Raw genomic sequence first — 15363 nt, forward strand, 5'->3', positions numbered from 1 at the left:
GTACTGCAAGAAGGCTGAACACTCTAAGTAAGTGGTCAAATAAGAGCTACGGTCACGGCAAAATCATGGCTGGTACTTCGGAGATTCCCGGATTGGTGGACTATGCACTCCCGCCCACACTTGCCATTACAACGTTCACGACCCTCCTACCCTCAAGGGAAGAGTGGGAACGGGACGATGTAAGACAGGGCAAGTCTATCCAGCTCGAGGGCAGGGTGGGCGAAGGTGTATACTCCGAGCATCTGGGGATCTCCTTCAGTTTTCGTCTCCCCGACTACTGTAGTGTCTTTCAGGCTGAACAGATGGCAATAATGAAAGCCGCGACACTGGTACAGTGTAATGCAATATTTGAAAATTACATCTACATTTTCACTGACAGCCAGGCGGCGACAAAATCCCTCACAAAACAGTCGACAATCTCCAAGGTAGCCATGAAATGCCGCACATCTCTTAATGAGATGGCTAAGTCATTTCGCTTAAGGATAATATGGATTCCTGGTCATCGCGACATTGAGGGTAACTGCAGAGCCGATGAACTAGCGAGACTCGGCACCAAGTTGACCGATGATTACATAGGCAATGACATAGGACTACCCTTACAAACATGTAAGCTACTTATCCTTGAAGAAATAAGGAAAGCAAACGAAAGATGGCGTAATGAAGCCACCTGCAAAATCGCCCATCAACTGTGGCCGACTCTCAATGCTAAACGGACAGAATCTTTGCTAAGCCAAAATAAGCACAGTCTTAGCGCACTGATTTCAGTCACAACGGGACATTGTCTAATAGCTAGGCACGCCCAAAGGATGGGTGTGCAAGCACATGAATTCTGTAGAAGTTGTCTTGATGAGGAAGAGACAATCTTACACCTTCTGTGCCATTGTCCTGCTCTATCCAGACGGAGATTTGCTATTCTGGGCAGACAATTTTTTAACGAATTGGAAGATCTCAGTTCTGCAGAAATAGGAGGTATTCTAAAATTTTTGAAAAGCACACACTGGTTTTAGGAGAAATAGGGAAAGCTCCCCACGCGGCTGACCAATGGGCCATGAACCTGAGTGTGTCCCACGGGACAAGCGCTTCAACCTTACCTATGGTTGATAAAAAACAGATTAACTATGTATTGACATATATATAATACTATCGATAATGTATAATATATGTCACCTATGTTAGTACTGTAGGAATGCTGAAATGGCACATAAAAACGCCGAGGCACGTTAATTTTACATTCTGGTTCAAGGTTTTCAAAGAAAATTTTCATAAGCACGTGAAACTATAAATCTTATGTAGTAAAACTGCATACTTAGTTTGTCGTATTCTCATTAAATTTTTTAAAGGAACTCAAAGTTTCAAATAATAAAATTTTTCAAAAATGTTTTCAATGCTTATACTCACTTTATGATATTGATGTGGATATCAAACGAAAGAAGATAAAACGTAAAAGAAGTAGTTGAGCTTTCATCCTATGAAATAAAGTATACGCAATTTATACCTTTGCTTACATTTTCCTAGTGACACTTTCAAGTCCTTTTAAAAATTAAAGTGTTGAGAAATGGAAAACTGAGTATGCAGCATTACTATATAAAATCTATAGCTTCACGTGCATATGAAATTTTTCCGGTATACGATAAAATGTTCATTTTAGTTGCATGGTGCGGCGAATCGTTTTCCATTTTTCTGAATCAATTAATTTTCAAAAAATAGTTAGATTGTGAGCTTTCATTTTCTCTCAAGCGCTTTATAGAGAAGTTATTCTTAAATAAAACAAAAGTCTAAATCTCCATTAAAATTGTGAAATTTTCAAAATCCAACACTTCCACGGAAGGCTGTCGATTTTCAGTGAATTACAATTAATTTTTTTTAATTCTGGGCACGTTTTGAAATATTTCTAGCAAGTCTTTATACTTAAAGTGTTTCTATTTTGTATTTTTAAATTTTTTTTAAGGAATTTATTTATTTTTTCACTATAATTTACCAACAGGAATCCGAAAGGATAGAATTAATTAAATCCCCATTTAAAAATTATAGATAAATCGCTTGAGAGATATTGCAAACTTCAAATCGAAATTTTGAGAAAATTATCCGATCGAGAATAACAGAACAGAATTCCAAAATTAAGTTTACGTGGCCCAATGTTTTTTTGGTGTCAGTAAAGAGAAAGAGTAAACCTTTCGAATTATTTTAGAATATGATTTTATTATATATAATTTTATTCACACGGCCCATGCCGTTAATGCATTTTTCAACTCATTTCCGAAGGGTATCTTCAAATACTCCTCTATAGGATCGGCTATAAAAGTCAATCTGTTGCTAAAAACCCACTGATTTCATTAAAACAAAAAGTGCAAAAATCGTAAAGCATGGAGCAGATTGGTTCGCCATTGGAGACTTAATTAACCGTAAGGTATTCTATTGTTTGGTGAAACTATTTTCCAACTTGCACCTAATGCCAAAAAATGTGTGGGTCGTTTTAAGTTTGAATTATTTGATCTGACTGCATGCAAAAACAACTTGAATATGGTGGTGGTCAATCTATTGTTTGGCAAGCTCTGACTCCGACCTATGCTAAAAACATATTTCTAACTGGACCAGGCATAACATGAATGCCTTTTAAATTTTGTTATACACTTAAAAAACTCTTAATAAATCGTTGTTAAATCATATTCAATAACAAATTTTAAGCCTCGTAGTATGCAACATATTTTAATACAAATTTACAATACAATTTTCGAGGCCGTTTTCAGAAAAGCGATCTGCGATAAATAGTGAATTTTTCACGTAAATCTAAAGAACAGACTCTCGCCTTGAATTTATTTGTACAGGGTTGCCAATATTCGGCGGACCCATCTGGCAACCCTGTATCTTTTGAAAGAGACGTCAGATCGCTTAATGACATACTGCGTTAGAAGCGTCAGTCCAAGCACATTTTTACCATGGAACAGTATACGCCACGCAAGCGGTCCCAAATTGTTGAAATTTACATTCAACAAAAGAAGTCAATTGTGAAAACTCAACGTGCGTATAAAAATTTAAATAATATGAAAATTGCGCCTTCTAAGAACACCATTAAACGTTTGTACGAAAGGTTTTCGACTGGTGATGCTCTTTCTAATCTAAAGAAGCCAAATCAAAACCGATTTGATTTGCATTTATTCCCGTATAAGATTCAATTGACGCAAAGATTGTTGCCTGCGGACAAGCCTCGTCGATTGGAATGGGCCCAAAGAGTCATCGAAATCCGTCGCAAATGCTTAAGGGGGTAGTATGGTATTTTTTTTTTCATTTTTTTTTTTTTTTTTAAATTATTCTATCTTATCTTAAGATTATTGTGTGAAAGTTTGAAGTGCATTGGAGTAAAATTGACAAAGACACAAAGGATTAAGTATCTACCTCTCCAACCGGATTTCACGCTGCCGAAATCTTTAAACGCGTTTTTCTCACACTTGCCTTTTTTACGGTCGGTGTCCACTGTAGATTCATATCTACTGCACCGATTCTTTTCAAATTTGGTTTTTTTGTTTCTTTACTTTATTCACGAGGTAATGACGTCGAGTTTTTTTTTTTTTTAATTTTGTCATATTTTAAAACAACAAAGTTTTCAAGTTTTTTTTATGAAAAATCGGTGTTTTGACTTCAAAGCGCTTTAAAAAATTAAAAAAAAAAAAAAATCGACGTTGTTACCTGCGAAACTTTATTAGCTGATGAAATCAATTTGGTTTTTTGATTTTAGTTGATCCAGTAATGAGTTCTGAGGGACACCGCAATAAAACTTTTTTATGAGACGTCCGCGAAGATTCGCTGCCACCAACTCATTTCTTCATAAAAATCAATGAAAATTTCACACAATATTCTTTAAATACGACTTTATAATGAAGTAATTTTAAAATTTTGAATAAATCAACTGTGTCGACAAAAAAAATTTCGAAAAATATGCTTGTTTTACACCGAATTAACCATACTACCCCCTTAATGGAAAGTTATATTTTAATAATTTTTAATTAATTTTTAAAATTTATAATTAATGAAAAGTTGTACTTTAAAAGGAAAATTGTCATCAAAGCTTTAGTAAAAAATATCTTGCATATATACGCCACTGAATGCATGAAAAATTCCATCTACTTTCGCTGTACAATCTTTTGTAACATCGCTCAAATTTTTCTTAGACAAAATTTTACTTTTGGTGAAAACAATAAGGTTCTGCTAAGTCAAACATTTATCTTTAAAACTGCATGAATAGATTTTTGAAACTCAATGGTCGAAAAATATATTTTTTGTTCTCAATAATATTATAATATTATTATGCTCGTATACTTTATATTAATACCTAATATTTTTGAGAGTTACGGGAAAGTTTCGGTATATCGGATGAAACACCAGAACCGACCCCTAGAGATGGCCTTCACCCCAAGAAGATTCTCCTGTCTATTTGGTGGGATATGGCCGGCATTGTTTATTATGAACTTCTGGAACCACATACAGACGATAACTGTTGATTATTATTCCCATCAGCTATCAAACCTGAATGAGGCACTTAACAAAAATCGACCGTCTTTAGTGAATAGACGCAAAGTTTTGTTTCACCACGACAACGCAAGACCTCATACCGCAAGGTAAACATTAGGCAAACTGAACGAGCTCGGATGGGAGCTAATGCCGCATCCACCATACTCTCCGTATATTGCACCTTGTGATTATCACCTTTTCCGTGGACTTCAATCCCACATGAGTAACAAGAACTACTCCTCAAAAGAAGCTATAAAAAATGATATCGAAGCCTATTTTGGCTCCAAGGACAAAGAATTTTTTGAGCAGGGAATTAAAAAGTTGCCTAAACGTTGGGAAGACATTGTAAATAATGAAGGAAAATATATTACCGATTAATAAATACTTTAAACATCTTTTTTATTAATTTTAAAACCATCTTTAAAAAACGCACGAACATATGGACTGACCTGATATTATTGAGAGTTACTAGAAAGTTTCGGTATATCGCAATTTTGAATTGACCAGTTAGGGGATAACCTAAGCAATGGCTGACTTTTTTAGAATATGGTAACAAATTTTATGAATTAATTTGTAATAAGTGTAATTGGTCTTATAAAAACTTATATTCACATATACATATATTGTACGTAATGTATTTATTCATATTTTAATAAATATGTATGTATATAATTTATTGAATGTTACAAAATAGCAACAATCAAAATGTATGACTGGTTACTTGAAACATATTTATGTTGTAGGAAATTTGTATAAGCATATGTGTGTATGCATACCTGTTGTATTTGGTGCCTAATACTTTAAACTAGTGAGTTGTACATATATATGTATTTATGTATGCACTTTTGCAATGCTGCCATTAATTCGTCCTGTTTCTAACCGCAGTCGTTGTGACTTTCGTCCAATATCTTTTCCATGTTCAGCGTCTAAAAACAAAATTATAAGTTTGAATGTTAATAAAAATAACGCATTATGCTGGCTGGTTTTTGACCTATGTACACCTTAAATAACAACAAAAAATAACACTTTCTTTACCGCTATTCTTCTAGGACACACTCATACAAAACTCTCCTTGGAAAGAATTCGCCTCGAACACGAACTACGCCTTCGACCCCTACGGTGAGACCGAAGAGAAAAACATTACCACATCGACAACTGTCATCGCTACAGGCAAGGAAAAGTCACGTAACCGTTCCTCGAACTCGAACAGCCAACAGACTACACTACTCATGTCACATTCACCCACCAATAAATCGCAACTCTACCACGAAGGCACAAATGGTCATAATGGCGGTCATCAGTCACGCAGTCGCAATCAGTACGAAAACGGCACGCACGACTATCGCAGCAATGGCCGCGTACAGCGCAGCACCGGCAATATAGCTGCAGCAGTCACTGAGAACGGTCATTATGATCGCTACGAAGGCGATCGTAGCAACGAACGCGGTGGCCCCTATTCGCGCAGCTCATATGCCGAACGCGCCTATTCACTGCCACGCCAACAAGCGCAACAACAACATCGTGCCAATATGCAACCATCAGGCTACTATACGCAAGAGCGACGCGGGCATCGAGCTGCAGCTGCAGGGTCGAATCCGCGTGACGAACGCAACAGTCGGCCTTATCGTGATGGCTCGCGGTCGCGTGAAGATCCGCGCATGAGTTCGAACGGTGGCGCCGATACGCCAGACTTTTACTTCATGCCATCGCAACGCAAATACTCGGGCGAAGTAGTACGAGTATATGTGGACTACAATAAGGATCCGAATCATTGAGGGACAAGTGAAGGTGAACGATTTTGTATATATCGGGAATGCGTACCCTGAAAGTGAATTCGCACAGCGGTTGAATGGAATACTTTACAAAGGAAATTTGGGAAAAATGATTCGACTTCCTTCCGGCCATAAAGTGGAAAGAAACTACATACAATTGCTTATTTCGCGAAAGAAAGGGGTATATCATTTAATCCATTGCAGCTAGCCACAAATAATTTAGTCAAGCGAATCCAATCAATAGTTATATCGATCAATTTTTATGCATATGCGTACATTTAGATCGTAAAAGTCGGTGCATAAGGGGTATTCAAGCAGCTGAAAAATACCTCAAGCAAAATGCGTGAATCTGGGGGAAGTGAGTTATTTATGAAATACACATTGAATAGTATACACTTAAGAACAATTTTACGCATACAACTATAAAAATGAAAAAACAAATTTATTTATTTAAAAACTGTTAATAATATATGGGTATTCACCCTGCGTACCTTATTGAAAATCGTAAATAAAAAACTTTAGTGAAACCTTAAATTCAAAAATAGCTAAATTTTGTCTGCCACTTATTGCACTAATGTTTTAACATGAAATTAAAAAAAAAATATCACAAATTGTAAATAAGTCACCGTGAATACCTGGAACAAAAATATATTTACAAAAGGATTTTTCGGGCCAAGTCGATACATTTTATATAAGGCATTAGATAAATTTTGTAAACAAAAAAGTTTAAACTATAAGGGTATTCATGATGCGTTAATGTTATCAAAATGAATTCTTGCAAAAAATACAAATATCATATGGTCTGCGTGAATACCTTCACTAAAATATATTTGCATTTGTGGTATTCAGACCGAGCTTGTACTTTTATAATTCGATATTAAGAAATTCTATAAATTTTGTAAAAACAGTTTATAGTATAAGGGTATTGATGATGCGTTAGTCTTAAACCAACGAATTCTAGTAAATTTCAAAATTATCAGCCCAAATACCTTCCATAAAAAAATTTACATGAGGGGTATAAAAACCGAGTTATTAAATTTCATAATTCGCATTAAGTAAATAAAATTTTGTAAAAAATTTCAGTAAAAACTACAAGTTTTGTAAATTTAACGATTCCGGTATTGCGTAATTCAGTAAACTGCACGCAATGATTTATTTTTTCTCGGATGACAAGACAGCCTGTTTTTTGTTTTAAGAAGAAACATGAAGTAACTTTTGTAATGTTTTCTATAAAATATCATGAATTAATTATATACTGATTTATTAATTTAAACGCCCCGAGTGAACGTGAATAGAAAACATCTGATGCATTATCCAAAGTTAGCCGATTCAGTAATCAGAAAAATTACAAAAGCAAAATACATAAGTGGTATTCAGACTTCGTTGTATTCCATGTATTTTTCTGTTGTCAGATGTTCGGAATATCAAAGAAACTAACACCGAGTTAGCGAGGCGACAAGCGTATTTTGGTATTGCAACAACTGTTTTGTTTGTCATTCTCTTCGTCGCTTCAAGGTCTCTAAATGAATAGTAATAAAATTTAATCTACTAAACTCGATCTGAAGACCGCTATAATAAATTCTACCATATACCGAATTTTAATATGGACCAGCTAGGTTTGAAGATCTTTATAAATAATGAAAATGTGTATGAGAGATATCAAAACATGCTTTTACAGAAAAATAATCATTAAAAAGTGTTTAGATTTTTACGCATTAGAACGTTGAAGCGTCAGTAGTCATTCTTTTTGTTAAAATATATTTAAAAACAAAATAACGCCTTTGAAATATAATATATTAAGGCACTACAAATAAAAAAGTATATATATTTACATAATTGAGGTATAAGAATAAATATTAATAAAAATAAGTTACATATAAACTGTATACATATTTACGTAGAAAATTTGTATATAAATTGTTTCAAATAATAAATTTAATTCAAGTATTTTTTACAACCCTACAAAAATTATATAGATTGGAATTGGAATTGGATTCTGAACCTTATATGTAACTATGTATGGTTTTAAAGTTCAAAGCAACCTTTTGACAGCTTCATATACTTATAATTTAAGAATAATTGGTACTTCTTTAAAAGTCCGCTTTGCTTTGAATTATGGGCGCTAGCAACAGCGTTCATAAAGTCAATTTTTAATGGGTACTTTTCAATAAAACAATTTTTTCTATAAAAACTTTCGAAAGGCCTAAATAAAAATAACTTGTTTCTTTCCTTTCTCACTTACGCCTTTGAACAGCTCTCTTTCGTGCAGAAAGTTTCTCAAGGCTTAACATGTCAATGCAGAGTTAAATGAAAAAAATAGTTTTGCGGTTTAACTACAATTTTAAATTTAGAGTTTAAAGTTTTAAAGATTCTATAAAAATTAGTATTTTTAGTTGAATGTGCAAATTTTCGTTTTGTGACATATTAGAAAATATATTGTAGTAAGAAAATATTATTTTATTTTAAATAAACTCTTAATTTTTTTCTAAATATAATTTTTTTTATTTTTGGAAACATTTTTTGTGCCTGGAAATGGGTTGATACTTAATACACTAAAACAGTTTCATTAAAATTTATAAAAATTTAAGCTTGAAGAAATTTTAATTATAATGAAATGTTTAGTAGTAAAGGACACTTGTTTGGGAGCTCATCACAAAGAGTAACACATAGTCACCTATTTTGTAAACAAAGAAGCGTAATGCAAATTTTAATTAAACACTATATTTTAGACGATTTGTATCTAAGCATATTGCGTTTATTTATATAATACAATGTTGTAATATATTTAATGGCATGTGACATTTGCTAGTTACCTGTAAATAAAACAAATAAAGGGAATAAACTCTAAAAACTTAACTGTTTTTTAATTACGGCTGATTGAGTACAATTAAATCAAAGAAAAACATGAGAGTACAACATGTTTTTATGGAGAAACAATATCAATTCATTATTACCGGAATTCCTCAAAAATCTAACTCAAAATAACAGTACCGTTGCTATCAATCAGCTGTTAACCACCTTACCTTTCCGAATGCTTCCCAACATGCATTTGTCACTTCATACACATACACACACAGCTACATTTCGCAGTTTGACGTTTTCAGCTGTTCATTGCACCCAAGCCATTTTTTGTTGGAAGCCAATTTGTGCAACTTTGAGAAAATTGTGCAATTCACTTGCAATCCAGATGGAAGAATGGAATTCGAAGTGAACGTTCAAAATATTGCAATCACTAGTATACGTTAATCTACCAACTGAGCGTGTTTGGATTAGTTAAAACTGAAAAATATGGCTAGTTACCCACACTGCGCTGTGCGCGTTAAAGTCAAGGTAAATATATTAAAAATCAAGCCTTTTTTTCCAAAATAAACATTTATGTTATCTTTGAATGTTCCAACAAATGTAAAACGTTTTGTAGAAATGTGAGCCAAATGTTCCGCCTGAGTGGCGCAAATTTAGCGTCGATCCGCAAATCACATCTCTGGAAGTACTCTACTCTTTGCTCGCTAAAGCCTTTGACATCAAATCGGATTTCGCAATCAAATATAAAGCTTTCGATCCAGCAGGCAATGAAATGTACTTATCTGTGTTGTCTGATTGGGATTTAGATGCTGCTTTCCTCCGCATACATAATCTCTCCATACAGACAGCTACGGAGCCGTGTCTTATGCTGCAAATCGATATTAAACCATTTACAGAAGTACGTGAATGGGACATCGATGCCGCAGCTACAGAGAGCGCTGTTCCTTGCAGTAGTGGTAGTGCGAGTGTAAATTCACTTTCACCAAATTTCTCCGCAAATGCGGGAGTGCGGGAAGCTGTCTCACCACTACAACAGTCAATAGGTGCATCGCAAAAGTATGTGCAAAATATGCAGACAAAGCTACCAGGCCTGATTATGAACCATATGGAGAAAACCTTTTCGATCGTTCAGAAAGCTTTCAATCTGTCTGAGGAAACTATGTCATCATTGCCGCCACGACCACCCTTGGCCGATATTGAGTTTCGATTATTTTTAGATGCACTAGGACAAATAAAACGGACCGATGAATTGCGTAAGGTTATATTCTTTGGAGGCATTGATCCAAGTTTGCGTCGGGTAGTGTGGAAACACATTCTAAACGTATATCCACATGGCATGAATGGTCACCAACGCATGGATTATATGCGCAGAAAGTCGGAGCAATACATTAAGCTACGCGATACGTGGAAGAATGCAGTGAAGCAAGGTGTGCGAATAATGTTTATATTCATACCAAGTTAGTAAAACAAAATGTTTAATCTAGGTTGCATAGCGGGTGAGTTGTCATACGTCACCAGTATGGTAAAAAAGGATGTTTTACGTACGGATCGACTGCATCCTTTCTACGCTGGCAGCGACGACAATCAAAACATAGCTTCGCTTTTCAATATCCTAACAACATATGCGCTCAATCATCCCTCGGTAAGCTATTGCCAAGGCATGTCCGATATTGCTTCGCCTCTATTGGTAACCATGAACGATGAAGCGCAAGCATATATCTGCTTTTGCGCCATAATGTCTCGTGTGAGAGGTAATTTTATGTTGGACGGCATAGCAATGACGCAGAAATTCGCGCATCTGACAGAGGCACTGAGTTATTACGATCCTGAATTTTGGGAATACTTAAAATCGCAACAGGCAGATGATTTGCTGTTTTGTTATCGTTGGCTCTTGCTCGAATTAAAGCGTGAATTTCCGTTTGACGATGCACTACGCATGCTAGAAGTACAATGGAGTTCGTTGAAGTATGAGACGAGTATTGGCAAAGAACTGAATTTATTTGAAAAGGCAAGAGCAAAGCTTTTATAACTGATGCGCTAGTACTTTAATTTTTCTTTTTGCTTAATTTTCGTCATGAAGGAGTTTGTGCCTATTTCGGATAGCCCCGCACCGACCACATCCAGCTCGCTTTCGAGTTCGTATGGTGCACCTATAAGTCCCTCCTACATGTTGGTGAAACAGCGTGAAAATCCTTACACCAAGGTATGCGCTCTTCGCCGTCAAAGCTCTTCAGCTTCATTGAATTCACTCAGCTCATCACTTAGCGCTGGCGGCGGAGTGATAAACAACTTGCGATTAGATGCAACGAAACGCCTTAATCAGAGTCTCGATGATAATATGCCACGTGCAGTGGCATGCCGGCGACGACATTCTTCGAAAGCTCACCAAAGCTTAGATGAATCCAAAATGCTACTGTTGATGGAGGGTATGGAAGAAGTAAAACACGTCGATCTAGATAATACAACGTCCAAAGTAAAGCCTGTTGAATGTGCAGAGGATGTCGAAGATGACGATGTCTTCACCAGCGCCGATAGCAGCACCAATAACGACTACACAGATATTAATCCATTCACGTTTCATCCAACTAATCCCTTCCTAAATGATGGTCATATAAATGAAGTAATAGCTGAGTCGTACAAATCTCCCACAAATTCCAATACATCAACGTCAGGTGAAGGTGTAACCATGGGCAATGAAAAAGTAGTTAGTGGTGAACTAGGATTTATGGAAAAAATGCCACAACTTCCAAAAGGAATTGCCAAATTGCAAAATAAGAACATTTTATCAAATTACAATGCTGTAAGCAACATAATAGCCAAACAGATTGCAAATGCTTCCAATGTGGGTGAAAGTGTGCGGCGCGTAGGCAGTGGTGGGGGAGGGCATTTCAAGGATCTAAAGGAAAAAATTGCTGCAACGAGCAGAAAAGGTGAGCGAAATAACAAACATTAGTGTATTAAAAATATTTTTGGTCTCATTTACAGGCATGTCCTTCGATGAAACGAGCAATAACCCTGCGGAAAGATCCCAACAAAAGTTAGTAAAAAATTTCAATGAATTTCTCAATTTCGCTTCGTTGAATAAAAATCGTATTGCGGATAAATTCTCCACAACATCACCGACATTATCCGACAACAGTGGCACCAGCAGCATGAACACATGTGGCAAAGAAAGATCCAAAACACCTTCACCCACACACGCCTACATTCAGCCATATACAGCAACCACGTCAGCAACTGCCCTCACAACACCACATCCACTCGTGCAACTAACGCGCAGCGGTTTTGTTTCCTCACTGGACGAATCTGATTCATCGTCCGTGCCTGATACCACTTGGAGCGGCTCTACCGCCGCGACAGCAATACAACAGACAAACAATGCCAGTAACAATAGCTTGCACTTGGAGCTTGCATCGCTGGATTCTTCCACGGCTCAAACACCCGATCGTACACCAACATTCGAACGCAAAACTGATAAAGAAGCATTCACGGAAGAGCGTGAAGTGAGCACAAGTAACTTGCAAGACGCGACGTGTATACCCACAAAAAAATTGCCGGCTGAACCAAGTCTAACGCCCGATGACAGTCAGGATCAAGAGTATTACCCTATGACAACTGCTATCACACGGGAGTTGCGTTTAGAGGCAGACAATTTAGATCGGCAGTTATTCGGTGAACCCGTCGGTAAACAACCAACCGTGAATTGTGACATAGAGTATGAAAAATTGGATAAAGACTCGTTAGAATTGGTGGAGGATCTAAAAGAAAATGAAATCGTTGCATGTCCTGATATTAGTGAACTGCTAATACGTCGGCGCAACCGCAACAGTCGCGCCAAAAGCAGTATAGAACCGCTCCAACAAGTGTCCACCAGCACAGCGTGGAGGGTGGATGTCGATGAGCTGCCCAATGTCACAATTGATAATAATTCAAATGACGCGCAAACATATAGCGCCGATAGAATTACTGCATCACCAGCGCAGAGCATACTCAATCCCTTCGTCGATCCCACAGCGAACCTGCTTATGGATGGCGTGTCGAGTGTTTTGCCCAACAGTAGCAGTTTACCGGAAGTGTTGGTGCCGATTTCCACAGACACCGCCAACGCATCACCTGTAGAGTTGGCTACAAATGCAGTTGATGAAATTACCTTCGCTAAATCACCAGGACGAAGTGCGGCGGTCGCTGGTGAACGGGCATTTGGTAGTTCTGTTGCAGTGGGACCAACGCCGCCAGTATTGCCACCACCCACCGAGTTTGGTGGTGGCAATCCTTTCCTGATGTTTCTCTGCTTAACACTGTTGCTACAGCATCGCCAAACAATTATGAAAAGTGGCATGGACTACAACGAGATAGCGATGCACTTCGACAAGATGGTGCGCAAACACGATGTCATACGCGTACTGAATCAAGCGCGTCGCATGTATATCGATTATCTGAAAACGCAAAATGCCTATAAGCAGAGATTACAGCAGGCGACTGAGCATGCGACAAGCAATGATATCAATAGGAATTTAAAAGCAAGTGATGCAACAGTGCCGGCGATACAGCACACGGGTGCCAGCTACTGTGGCACGCTCAGTACAGCAGCAAAGTCATAGACCAGCAATCGGTGGAGAGGTTGTTGAATTGTCCAGATAAAAAGCAGCAAAAATGCAAAAGAAAATCAGCTACAAAGAAACACCAAAGAACTTTTACAAAGCTAGCCTAGATAGCCAGCCACGAAATTGTTCCTGCTATTTTTCCCCTATCAATTTGCGATGTAATTTCCTTTACTTTTACTCAACCTTGAAATTTTACTAGTCTAGTTTCTTTATTTGCTTTGATGTAAATGGCCGGGACAGCGAAGGTCCTTGTAACGCTGGGTTATGTGAGTTATATTTATATTGATTTTTCGTTCCTGAATCCGGTTGTTGGATTTAGAGTGCCGAAACCTGCTTGAAAACTTTCAAGCATTTGTTAGGTTAAGTACAGAGTTGCTAAACTGTACGCGTATGTACCGTTATTATGGCAGCTTCTTGTATTTAATGATTTCTATCGTCTCATTTTTTTAAATTGTGTTGAATAATTTTTGTTTTTCATCAACGGTTTTATATTTCTGTTAGTGTCTTTCGTTTTCATTTGCTAATCGAATTTCGTTTGATTTAGCGTATGTTTTTATGTTGTATTCGAAGTATATAACGTTCAGCGGAATTTACTTGTTATTGTTGTTTTTTTTTTCTAATTCGTTCCAGTTTCTTTAGATAGATTGGCTTGTATATGTATTAGTTGTTTATTTTTAATCGAGGAGCCATTTTGTGACTACTTTTTTAATACTTTATCATGTAAATTAAAGCCAGAGGAAGCGGTTTGTTCTTCAAAAGACTTTTAGGTTTAAGTGACGTAGTGGCGAAGTGAAAGTAATGCCTTCAATATGAGATTCGTGAGGAGAAAAATTAAAAAGATAAGGAACATATCGTTATTTTAAAGGTAACAATTAGGCATAGCGATATCAACAGAGCAACGCAGTTCGTTGGTTATAGCTTCGTCTATTTGTATGTCGCCTGTTTTATAAACGCTTTTATAATATATTGTTTCTTAAATAAAATTGTAACTTGATACTTTTAGTTTTCTTGTTTTATTTTTTTTTTTATTATTTACTATTTTAATTTTTTGTTTTTTTTTTTAGTTTTTATTATTTTATGTAAATTTTGTTTTTGTAAATTTTTTTTGTTATTATTTTATTAATTTTTTCATTATTTCTTTTTTAGTTATTTTTAGCTATTTTTTTTTTAATTATATTTTGATTATTTTTTTAATATTATTTTAATTTTTTTTTTTTTCAAATATATTATTTTTTGGTTTTAATTTTTATTTTTTGGTTTTTATTTTTATTTTTTGTTTTTTTTTTTTTTTTAATTTTAAACTTTTTTTTTAATTTTTTATTTTTTTCTTTAATTTTTTTTTTCTTAAATTTTTTTTTATATTTTATTTATTTTTTTCTTTAATTTTTTGTTTATTTTTTTTTTTAATTTTTTTTTTTATTTTTTTTCTTTAATTTTTTTTGTTATATGTGGTTCACATTACTTTCACTGTCTGCTGGCACAAAAATCTTTTCCGTGCGTTTACAACAATTAAATCTTTCACATTGTACTTAAACAACAGATTTATCGCACTACTTTATAGTTAAGCACAATTCATCACATTCCACTTGCAAGAATTCGCATAAATATAAAACGCTTCTACTTTAAAACCGCATAATATTACAAAAACAAAAAAAAACTTCATATTATATGTAAATTAG

The 15363-nt window shown here is 35.6% G+C and overlaps 2 protein-coding genes across 6 annotated transcripts in view; both read left to right on the forward strand.

Moving 5' to 3' along the window:
• LOC129245416 (uncharacterized) overlaps positions 1-9116 on the forward strand; it is a 221507-nt gene extending 212391 nt beyond the window's left edge. For all 5 annotated transcript variants that reach the window (XM_054883568.1, XM_054883569.1, XM_054883565.1 and 2 more), the window contains one exon: positions 5556-9116. In XM_054883568.1, the coding sequence (XP_054739543.1) occupies positions 5556-6281 (726 nt within the window). In that variant the 3' untranslated portion in view covers positions 6282-9116. The remainder of the gene's footprint in view (positions 1-5555) is intronic.
• Positions 9117-9383: 267 nt separating this feature from the next.
• LOC129245143 (uncharacterized) lies at positions 9384-13999 on the forward strand. The gene is made up of 5 exons (XM_054883158.1): positions 9384-9608; positions 9697-10507; positions 10565-11088; positions 11161-12010; positions 12066-13999. Exons 1-5 carry the CDS (start codon positions 9567-9569, stop codon positions 13679-13681), a joined length of 3843 nt encoding a protein of 1280 aa, XP_054739133.1. The 5' UTR covers positions 9384-9566; the 3' UTR covers positions 13682-13999.
• Positions 14000-15363: the final 1364 nt, after the last annotated feature.

The sequence above is a fragment of the Anastrepha obliqua genome, chromosome 4 (assembly GCF_027943255.1).
Source record: "Anastrepha obliqua isolate idAnaObli1 chromosome 4, idAnaObli1_1.0, whole genome shotgun sequence".
Taxonomy (NCBI): domain Eukaryota; kingdom Metazoa; phylum Arthropoda; class Insecta; order Diptera; family Tephritidae; genus Anastrepha; species Anastrepha obliqua.